At 43.2% G+C, this 12,081-nt stretch overlaps 1 protein-coding gene across 1 annotated transcript; it reads right to left on the bottom strand.

The window, feature by feature from the left end:
* Positions 1-3,272: 3,272 nt before the first annotated feature.
* Positions 3,273-11,872, bottom strand: LOC111261689 (frizzled-4). Its single transcript, XM_022835351.2, has 2 exons — positions 11,270-11,872; positions 3,273-6,808 (listed from the first exon to the last, which is right to left on the bottom strand). Exons 1-2 carry the CDS (start codon positions 11,382-11,384, stop codon positions 5,247-5,249), a joined length of 1,677 nt encoding a protein of 558 aa, XP_022691086.1. The 5' UTR covers positions 11,385-11,872; the 3' UTR covers positions 3,273-5,246.
* Positions 11,873-12,081: the final 209 nt, after the last annotated feature.

Raw genomic sequence — 12,081 nt, 5'->3', positions numbered from 1 at the left:
AGATCTTAACGACGAATAATCTACATAAACAAACACAAATAAATAAGCTAATGCCGAAGTAAGAGGCACGTTCTCTACAGACTAAGTTGCTATTCTCTTTGATTATGCCACGTTTCGAATACATTGTACCTAGAGCGTACACAATGGCACCACACGAATGCAGTATGACCGCCAAATTTTAAATCGAGCTCGTACGAACGCAAGCCTCAAAACATCTTTATCCAATACAGAATAAACATTTTTTCGATGAGACGAAACCTATACAGGTATCGAAGTCTTTTTGGGCATAGAATCGTATAAATTTATAAAATAATTCTACAACTTCGTGATTAAAATATTTTCTCGCTTCGTCTTTACGCGCTCTGTATTAGAACTCTCTTTTCATAGAAGGCTATGTCGCAGGAGTATACTATTTGGTTAATAGCTATACATAAATTCGGTGTTGTAAACAGGGGCTGGCCATAAAAAAAGTATCGTCTGCCAGTAGACCTGAACGAATATATCACTTCGCTGTGTTACATACCAGTATCGGAACTATTTGTTTAGAGTAATATGATTTATGGACTTCTTTTGCAACGTATTTGTTCACAAAACTTAATGGAAACTCGTTCAAGCTTTTAGAACGATTTTAAGACCCCCATAGATGAAATTCACATTGTCTTGTAACTATCGAAGATAGATACATTTGAATACATGAGAATAGTTCTTCTATTATACAATAATTATAAAAATCTTTACGGCGATTGCCTTAGCAGTTGACTTCCGGGTATAATCTCGGGTGCATTGACAATCCCATTTCCTGGGAGCGCCAGAGAAACGCTTTTACGCGCAATGCACCCATGTCCGCTTCCAGGCCTTCCGTTTATCCTTCGATCTAGCAAAGATTTTCTATTGTCATTCCAGATAATTTTAATACAATACAATTGACAGAACGGAAATTGAAAAAAGGTCTTATTTATTCGACAACAATACCAATCCCTAGTATCAACTAGGTAGCCAGCCAGTATTCATTTAACTTAAATAAAGGTCGAATTTTCCCCACCTGCCGATTTCTTTTTAAGTAATCTAACTACCTAGGCCCTAGTCAACATTAGAAATCCTTTTTGCTAATTTCGTCCACCAAAAAACTGAGCGGCCGTTTTGCCACCGAGGCAACTCCAAAAACTATCACTTAGTGGTGCAATTAAAAAACAAAATATTTTATACATGAAACTCGCAGCCATATCTGAGTCATACTATTTATTTTCAATTAGATGGCCGTCATTGTTTTGAGACAAAACACATACATCGACGGTCTGAATTTGGAGCTTAACGCTTTGCTGGTTATCGATTCAAAGACTGTGTCAATCTATCTCCCACGCAACTGAAATGTTTTCGATAAGCACCAGTTAGCGTAGATCTGACTGAGGCTGTAATAAGAAAACAGAAAGGCTCAACATGACCCCTAGGAGAAGCATTGATCTAGATTAACGTCGAAGATCCTGTTACTCGCCTGAAGTACACAATAGACATTTTTGAAAGGTTCGATGTAGTTCCCACAGCTCCTTTCCTTACCATACTAACTAAGACGAGTGAAAGCAGCTTCGCAGCCTATTTCGTGGTCACTTTTATACGCAAAGATATGCGCAAGGATACGCGAAAGGAAGTGTTCTAACTTCTAGGCGAAAACTAGCACCGAAAGTACTCCTGCTCTGCGAAATCCATTTGTTTGAATAATAACCGTTTACTACAGACACCGTGGTACAGATGTAAATGTTTAGGGTAGCACTGACTTCACTCATAATAAAATTAATAATAATAATAATAATAAAATACCAATAAGCTAAACAGCCTCTTTTAGATACGTCAGAAGGTAAATCGTTATAATATGTTCCACTCTAAACAAATTAGATGTAAAGTAAAGTAAAACAAAGTAAAAAGCCTTTTTTCATCACTAAAAAAAGACTTTTCACCTATACTAGCTACGGTTTATATGAAGACTATCGTGGGAGTTGCTTTCGGAGTACGGCTTCAAAAAGTTCTTACTCATCAATTACACGAGTTTTCTCCATCTCATATGAAAACGATGACTAAACGCATGCTCTACGGAACTAATTTGATTTCATACAAAAACGAGTTCTGTGCCAAGTCAGTGAGGTAAATGTACATTAACTGTAATTGTGAGGATTTAACTTTTTTGAAAATCGACCGTTTACAAGCCAGTGGACGACGACTTTTCGTTTTCAGGCATTGGTATACTACCACCTGATCGGTTCTTTGTGATAAGAAACAGGGATAAGATATAAACATCAGCTTGAATTTGCTAGACTTAGATCTTCTTTGTCACGTCTTCTTATCCTTTGGAGCTACTTTTGTACTAAGCATGTGGTACGCTGATTTGTTTCCAAATGACGGCAGTTCGTAATAATAGATTTTGTACTCTCTTTAATTCATTTTTATATATATATTTTTTATTTATCTTTCTAATTCTGTAAGCAAACTTGCATATGACTTTCTTTATGGAAGCTAAATATATATATATATATATATATAAAGAAGCTAAAGCTTCATTATTGCCTATGCAGAAACGATCACATGGCGTTTTCTGAGAACGTCAAAATCTGGGCCATAGTTTTTGCACAAATACGTAGCTATGTTAGGAGCAACTTTTCTAAGGGGTGACGTATTCTTTTAGGTAAAAAGCGCAACAGTTTCAATCCTGTCTGATCTATGTAATTTCTCCTGCTTCTTACAACCTAGTGATGGGGCGCTCGATATCGTTATAGATTTAGAACTAAATCTCTCCCCTTGACCATGAAGGAAAGTCACAGGTTTGAGCGAGCAAGGATTTTCAAACCGAAGGACTCACAGGACCACTTAATGATTCAGTTTGACGGTGCTTTATGACAAGCTAACGAAGCTATGATTTTTGCACAAATTGCAATCAAAGACATTATATGCCCCTTTTGCTTCAATCCTACGCGCTGAAACAGACTAAGGGCATCTTCTAAATGGAAATTCGTAATATTCACGCTCAATCCATCCCTGTATATAGCTATTTTACGTAAAAGTTTGTTACTGGTCCGCCAAATGAAGTATCATATTCCGGAAATATATGCTACCTAAATCTACTGATTGTCTAGATGAATCCACTTCCTTCATACGTATAGCCGAAAGAGACTACTAAGTACAAATGTTCCTATCACGATCTTACGCGACGTTATTGCACCGTACCTCATGATGTTTTTACCTAGAGTAAACCGGCTTAGAGTATTAGAAGAACGACAGCAATATTTCTTATATAAACTTAATATCCATTTTATTTACATATTTCTTACATACTTTTTCTAATTGGTACTCTTTTCTCTTCTTATTCCCTTACTGTTTCGTTTTTCGTATTCTGTCTAGATTTTTATTAATTTATTATTAAATACAGAATATTTACACAAATTTACAAACGTAGCTCTTTTGGTCTATCAGCTACAAACATGAAAAGTGTTGTTACCGCTATTGGTGCGTTATTTTTTTCACAAGCCATTCATAAAATTCCTACTTGCACGAGTTTCAATACATTACTGTGTTATCATATGTACCAGATTGCATGTCATCTCAGCGCATTGGGGTACTTCTTCAAAAAGAAGCAGTATTGCTACCGTTGTATCGTACTGCAGATTACTCCTCAATGCAATTGTATTCCTTTTTCTCTTCCCAGCTTTTTTCCAGCGTGGACTTAGAAAAGAAATACAACAACGTCTATTGCTTCTTTACCCTGTAATCAACCTAGTCCCAACTCCATCGCGAAATCGTTATTTCAGGACTACTGAAGTACCTAGATTAAACACGAATCTTCGTTGTGCATAGATTGAACTTTTTACGAGTTTATGGCACTATAACGCGCTCTCAGGTACTCGCAAATGACTACATTTTGAAAATAACACGGTTAATGATGCCGCGTACATATGTATATAAAGGGATATCGAGAAACAGATTTCAGTGGGTATTGGGGTCCGTCGATGGCAATAGCAAATACAAACGCAAGTGCATGTTACTGCGTAACATGAAATGTGTATTAGCCAGTTGAGGCCAAGACGTCTAGTCAAGAGTAAATACAAGGAGATAATGGCTACTCAGCGCTGTAACAGCCATCAATATAGTGGGTATTTAATTTATGTACAAGTTTCGAGGGGGATTAAGGCGAAGATAGAATTGAAAACAGGACCAGATTGTCCTGAGCTTGATTGAAACCAATCGAGTAAACCCTGGAGTAATGCTGTCTGTGCACAAACTGCCCTCATCAAAGTGTACGCATCTATCCAGGTAATCTCGGTCTGTTCCATTCACCAGCATATATTAGGCTGCTATCAGCAAACGTGACGGACTTCGGAGCTCTTAGGCCTCAAGCTCTGCTTTCGTGAGAAGGGTTCTCGATTGTGGCAATGCGTTGTTGCCCTTCGGGTCCGGACATGTAATGATTTTCTCGCTGGCCTTCAAGACTCACGTGCTTAATTGGCTCTCACCAATCTTCAACGAATTTCTGCAACGGTATGCCTTGGAGAGACACAAACTTGACCATTGGGCGTTAATTTTGGTCTTAAAGAATGTTTTTCCTTTTCATTTCTCCCGGAATAAACTCAACCGGTTTGCACTCACAAGTTCGCGAACTATAAAAACTACGCGCAGCTAGCGGCGCGTAGTTTATAAGTTGTTCAATTTCAACATCTGTCGGGCTGGCTTGCAACAGCCTAATGCATGCATTATAACTTCATCTTTTACGTCTCGCTCTTTCTGCATAAATAATTAGTCTGTATGGAGTTTACCAAGTGTTTAAAACCGTGTATTTGTGACCCAATATATTGTAAAGGAAATTCACAGGGGTGCACTTTCTCGGTTTAACGCAACCAGATAAAGTCAAAAGATTACATCGTTGCTCAACGGGAAAATGAACAGTCTGCTGCACGACATGTTGATATCGAAACGTACACCACGCTATTTAGACAAAATACTTCAACAGTTTTTAAATGAACACAGGCTGTGGCAAAAACAGTGGTCGGCTCTATGCCTAAAGGTCCTCTAGCAACGGGGAGAAAGATGTACGTCTTTAGAATAGGCCGATCATATGAACTTAATGGTTTAAGGAACTAGGGCTTAGGTTTTGGCCGTGCTTAACAATCGATTGTGATAATGTAGTGTCCAACACACACAGGATCGCATGAGCTTTATTGCTGTTGCATTAAGGTTGTATACGGGACACAATAGAAACCCATCCATCACAAGACGGTGTGCCGTTGATGATATTGATGCTGCTGGTGTTGTTGCTGCTGCTGCATTTGATGCAGTAGATGCTCGGGTACGAAATACTGATTCTGTACCATTATCGGTTGATGCTGGAACGGCGTAGTTACGAGCAATGGGGGCGCTCCCGTTTTGCTCACAGACTGATCGTGCATCGGAGCTTTGGAACACCACGTCCATAGACCGGCAGTGATACCGACTACAACGCTCATAAACATCTTAAAGACAAAGCACTCGACGTGCGGCCGCGAAATCGGCCCATTCTGATTTAGTATCCACGAGTCGCGATAAATATACTCGTAGAGATTCACGCCAAGCACGCACGATGCTGGTATCACATAGAGAAGGGCAAAGATCCACGTCCGAGACTCCGGATTATACCAACTGCTGTAACTTTTCGCTGGGGTCTCTGACTGCCATCGTCGGTACAACGTTACACCACCGCAGATCAGGAAGGCACAGCCGAGAATTAGACAGGACAACTGTGGCAGAATGACGAACGCCAGCAAAGTGTCACGGTTCTGATTGCCAACGTAGCAAACACCGGTTAGTTCTTCAGCGTCCACTGCACGCATGACGAGGATCGCAGTCATCATAAACCCTGGAATAATCCATGCGGCACAATGGAGAGAAACCATCCTTCTTTGTACTTGCTGAGGCGGGTAGTTTAACGGGACACACATAAACCACGTTATTGTCACTACAACCCACCACATCGACGCCGCGTTATTGAAATAGTAGAGAAAGGCGAACACCGATGAGCAGTAGTAGCTTTGCAGGCCCTGGTGGACGAGGACGGAGACGGCGCCCACTTGGAAACAGGACGCAACGCCCCTTCCGAGTAGTAAACGAATAAAGTAACCAACAGATTGAGCACAATAGCACACGCAGAGGTAAACAACAGCTCGGTCTGGAATCTCAAATTGCGATCTGTCCATAAAAAAAAGCAGGATAGTGAACGCCGATGTCATGAAGCATGCCACGGTCCATACGGCCATCCAGATATCTGCAAAACGCTTGTTCTTAGCTGAAAATAGCAAATCACTATCACAGAGCTGGCCGCAACGTTCGGTGGCATTGACGAAAACATACGAGCGGTCCCCTTGACGAAAGCGAGAGCACTGGTTCGAATGTTTGTTCCAATAATGTGTTGACTTCTGCCGGACGCTATTGGGCCGCTTAGGGGTCTTGCGTGGCGGCGGAGGCGTGGGCGGGTCAACAGCCGTATCTGGTGCTGGTCCTTCCATACACATTTGGTCGCCGTCGTTTTCAGGAGGAAAATTCGTACAGTTGAGTTGCTCAGGCCAGTTGAAACCAAAATCTTGAAGGGTGGGAGCGCATGACCTCCGAACCGATTCGCAGAGCGGTCGACAGGGCCCAATGGGATTTGGGACCTTGTCCGTACACATTGGCACGTAGACCGAGCAAAGAAAAAAAACGAGCTGTGAGCTGCAGCCGTACTTGATCAATGGTGAAAACGTCATGTAATTCTGTCTAGCTTCCTCCTGGGCTTCATGACCGAAAAAGTTCGGCATACCTGAAACGACACAGAGTATGATTCATATTATTATTGAATGTTTTCAGGTTCAGACTGCTGTGTTGTTGTGCAGAGCGCATGTTGAAGGTTGATCCATAGGCACAAGTAAGGCGGGCTAGGACAAAACTTGGTCTCAATTGGTTTTCCTCTGTCTAGTGACCATGCGACCTTATCAGTTACATGAGCCACAAGCTAGCTGTCAAACTTTCACATGGTCACCATACATGCATGGAATATTTATGCGTATTTTTTGGGCGCGTTAATTAGCTACGTTGATTATACATTGTGTTCTTATACATTAGCAGCATGCTGGAGTCAGCTATTAATAGACACACAACCAAAATAAAGGCATATACAAATATCATCTAGTAATAACGAAGATAGAAATCGGCATGGGACCGGTGACAAAATGGATCCCTTGCGAAAGGCAGATTCACTGCGCTGTGCCTTGCCACAACTGCCGAGGCATAATAAGATGTATGTATATATATATATATATTCGTCATTCTCTACTGAACAAGAGAAACCTTGATTTGCGTGGCGATGTCGGCAAGATCAGAACCGGTGCTCATGTCTTGTAATATTTCACTGTGGCACTGTTAAAAGTAAAGAAGCCGATCCACACAATAACCTATGTGGCAGCATATGTGCGAATGAAACTTCCCCCATGTGTCGCCAGGGTAATAACGTAGTCGAGTATTTCAAACGTTCTCACATGTGCGAAACTCCTCTACCTTTGACGCACATGTGGGCCACATTGAACCGGTTAGATTTATAGAGCCAGGTTCGTCACGTTCGATCAGCGGAAGAAGATCACAGCCCGGGAAGGGAGGCGTTCTCCACATTGTCTTTGGGTCGCTGGAAGCATCAGCCCATTTTCGAAGGTGAATCTGTTACCCAATTTTCTGTTATCCTATGTTAGCATTTCTATCAAGGGACTTTCCTCCGACTAACCCGGTTGTTAATATGAAAGATCGTCTGCGGTTACTCATGCTTATAGGTAATTCTCGCTTCTGGACTAAACATGTTAACCAAATGATCTGAATCCGAACATTATTTGTTTCTGTTTTCAGCCAAAAAAAAAAATCAAATTCCCAATTTTGCACTCTTTTTAAAGTCAAAGTATGCGCATGGTCTTTTCGATAGCATGTTACTGCGAAAGTAAGTTTTACCGATTCGAGTTTTATTGTAACCTCCCGACTACAGTCCTCTGTATACCATAATATGATTATGTTTGTTAAATAATTCTAGAGAAATTCGACTCAATGGTCGACATATTCGTCGTGCTAGCTTATACTGATGTCTGATAGTCAACTGAGTGCATCTAGTCCGTTAACTAAATAAAGACTTCGCGTTCGCCAACTCTGTCGAATGCATAAAATGAATGGCCTGATGGCCCCAAATGACCTGGTCACCGTCCATCACTATGTACACTTAGGTCTATGTGTCTGAGTGGTCGCTAAACTGTTTTCTTGATTGGCCTTAGCCCTGGTTACAGCAGTGACCAGCGACGAACTGCATTAATTCGTTCTGCCAGGGAAGCAACGTTTCCTCAGATAAATCTCCCAGCAGAAGAAGTCTGTGTCTTTTACAGATTATGCTCATAATCACTGTATATGTGTACTTGTAGAGGAAGCTTGGCGGATGAGCTAGCCCGCTGACCCGGTTCCGTCTGAAGTCCCGGTTCATCGGTCATCAGCCCAATGACGTCCCGAACCAACAGCGTTTTAGTTACTGAGTACAGACAGTTGCCAGCCGGCCCTATTCCACGAGGTTAAACGACGTTAAACGAATTGCCTAGCATTAGGACGCATCAGCGAACCCGATACGAAGATCCAATACATAATAGCTTTTTCGCTGGGAGAGCCGGGCGCCTGCCTAAGATAGGTGCTCGCCATAGATGCGTTAACACACCACCTCCACCTACAGATGCATCAGAAATCGAAGACGAAAACGACGACGTGAGGGCTTCTTTTTCTGTCGGGTGCCATCCATTCTCTACCTCTGTATCGAAACGCATCGAGGGGCACCCGAATGCCTCCTCCTGGTCGGGCTCTTTTTATACTCACCTAGTCGCTTGATGCTCCCTGTTGCCGCGACTGTGATTGCTGGCCCGTAGGCCAGCTGAGACTACCTAAGGTTAGTGCTGCTCGAGACTTCGGCAACGGTACCAACTGCGCGCTGAGAAAATTCTGCGCTCAGTTCTGTTGTGATGCTGTAGCGGCCGTTCTATCGACCAACTGCTTCGTTGTATGCCGCTGGTAGCAGTGGCGAAGTTGGGACCCAGCAGTTTTTTTCTATTTTCTTTTTGTACCGCGCAAGGCAGAAACGACAATTGGCCTTGGATACTCAATTGCGTTGTTGCTGCTGGCAGCATAAGCTTCTCCGACTCTCGTCCCGTACTGTCCGTGCATTCTGTATGCATCACATGCAGACAAGCTAATCTCTGTTGCTGTTACTGGACACGGGTCTGACTGACGCTGCTGTTGCTGGCTTTATTTTTGCTACTTTGGCATACGGCACCCTCCGCTCAAATCCTGCTCGATCGGATGCCGCCGAATAGCTTCGTCAAAGCACACAACAGGGGGAGCGCCAGCCATGGCCGGTAAGCGGTTGTGGCCAGCAGCAGCAGCATCAGTCAGCTGTAGACTGGCATGTCGTATGCGGCTGACGAGTAAGAAATCGAATGAGCAATACTGATAGTATAGTGGAATGAGAAGATTTGGACACGAGACTTCCTCTCGCAGCGCGCGCTATAGTCACCGCTGTTATTGGTCCTGATGCCGTCGGTCCTGATGCTGTCAGTTCTGCTACGTTAAGCTGCAAGACGAAGAGCTGCGACTAAAAGCAACAACAACAATAATAATAATAACACTAGCAGCAGCAGCAGCACAAGATCAAGACGAGCATCAGCTAAAACGAAGACAGAAGGCCAGCACAACGTTCGCAGAACCAACAACAGCAATAGCCCTAGCAGAAGCGGGAACGGAAGAGAACGAAAGTGCGCGGATGAGCTGGAGAAAAAAATCAACGAAGACGAACACAACCACGAGTCGAACGTACAAAGACCACAGTTAAGAAGGCGAAAAAAAATACAATCACTCAGCTGCTCAGCCAGCCATCGCCGTAACCGTGGCCGTCGTTTTCGTCCCCTTGTCACTGCGCGTAGCCATCAACAACCATCGAGCAGCAGAAAAAAGAACGCAGCGCCAGGATGGCGACCCGGTGACTGGTGAGCCCGATCGCGAGGAGCCACTGAGCGCAAAGATGGCGGAACAGAGCCAATGCCCGAGAAAGTCCGTGTACATAGATACGTGTAGATATGCGTACATCTGTGTATTATCGCAATGGCGATAAGTTGACGACTACACTAAGCAGAGCGACTATACGGGTACACCTATTGCCCCTCAACTAAAGATGTGCATGGCTAAATGCCTGTAGGGGGAAAGATTGCCAATGTTATATAGGAGATTTAAATACGAAGAAAGGCAACCTCGAGAGTACAAGACATCAGCATGAACAGAAATGATAAAATCGAATAAGGTAGGTAATACAAACGACTGCAGTGTCTGCTGTGAGGCCGGCGCCAATAAATCAACAACAACACTAAAAAATAAACAAAGCATTATTGGCAAAACTAAGAGCATCTGACCAGACATTAGAAATGCTGCGCTTCCTGGTTTTTCCACCTCGCGTTGCTTAATACGTGGCCGCATATTCGCGGTTGAAAATATTCGAGCATTTCCTGTGTGCAATTGTGTGCCATTTTGCCTTATCTAGGTTAGGTGATTAATTAATGTTAGAGAGTGAAGTGTCTCGTCGTCAGCCGAATGCGCAGCTTTCCCTTATCTATCTCTCTGTTTGTGTCTGTCAACTGGGGAAAGTGGCCGCTAACCAAATGAGCAACGAAGCCTTTGTCGTCATGTTGTTATGCTTGTCAAAGGGTACATTAGAATTATACACAACTTTCTCTGCTCTTTGTGTTGACGGTCATTATGCAGCTAAAGGGAATCCTAAATAGTTACCAGCTCGCTATTCAAGTTCTAAAAGAACTGCAGCTCGTAAAGTTCGAAACAAAATATCGAGGCAACCACAAACTCTTTCTTGCACAGTATCTAGCTAATGGTACACTAAAAGCGTACTAGCTAAATGGTATCTAAAATCGTATTGTCTCTTTTTCGCCGTCAGCCCAAGGTTGTTGTGCGATAAATTCTATTACACTGTAACAAGGACGGACAACGGACTAAGGACAAAAAAAAAGCTCTCAAATGTATAGCGACCAGGTCGTTAGCTATGATTCTAATGTGGCATCCGCCCTTGTACGCATGCAAGACGCTCGTTGTTCCTTTCAGCTCAAATTGATCACCAAGCTTCACTTGTATCTAAGATACCTGTATTTTACACACGGTGTACATATATGCGTATAAAACGAATAGCTTGTAATGTACGTCTCGTACTTACCAGTGACGTTATAACCAATACCCCTACAGTATTCGATTTCAATGGGTTCACATATTCTGCCGGATTGTGACGTGACGCCGGCTATAGCCAGCGTGAAAAGCAGAAACCACCGCATGGCTCTCAGTGGTATCAGTACTCTATCGTGGCAAAATCGTCCAGAACAGCAGTCGATATTGGCGGCTTGGGTGTAATATCCTTTCGAGTTATAAGCACCGTCGCATAGAATACAGACAACAGGTTCGAATATGCGCGAGCGTATATCCTTTCTTCGTCAACGATCGTCAACACAACACCAGTTAAACATGGAGATAGGTAAGTTACACCTTAGCGGACCGATTGACCGGCGCTCTATCGTAGTCAATCAATCTATTTCATGCCAGTCTGTGCTGCGCCTATTTTCGTTAATCGAAAATCATACAAACAGATCTCCGTCGAGTTGGTATATAGCAATGGGTGTCGTCGAACGTTCTGTCGAAACATCCAGAGCGGACGGAAACCGACGGCGAAATGTGCTTGCTGGGCGCCGAAACACGGTTATTCATGCGTACGAGAGCAGAAACGCCAATAACTATCTCCAATACGAACGACAGGAATAGTCAGCGTTGACGAGGTGCGCTGTAGTGTTTACTGCTGCCTCCCGGGGGGAAAGGGCGTTAATACCCTCTCCAGAAGCACTCTCTGAACAACCAGCAGCAATAGGAGCAGCTGCTGCGATCGACATTAACAGCATGGGGTACCCACCGGGTGATCGACCCACGAACGGCCAGGACCAACCAGCGTGAACAGCGGAGAAAAGAGCCTGCTGAGAATTG

The sequence above is a fragment of the Varroa jacobsoni genome, unplaced genomic scaffold, assembly GCF_002532875.2.
Source record: "Varroa jacobsoni isolate VJ856 unplaced genomic scaffold, vjacob_1.0 scaffold_585, whole genome shotgun sequence".
NCBI lineage: Eukaryota > Metazoa > Arthropoda > Arachnida > Mesostigmata > Varroidae > Varroa > Varroa jacobsoni.
Note: the sequence above shows the minus strand (reverse complement) of the source record. Positions and strands in the feature narration are given on the sequence as shown.

Bases quoted from the DNA above. Each gene is read 5' to 3' on its own strand.
- LOC111261689 (XM_022835351.2), bottom strand. From the start codon at position 11,384: ATGCGGTGGTTTCTGCTTTTCACGCTGGCTATAGCCGGCGTCACGTCA. The intron at 6,809-11,269 runs GTAAGTACGAGA...GTGTCGTTTCAG, and splicing joins TATTGGTTATAACGTCACTG to GTATGCCGAACTTTTTCGGT.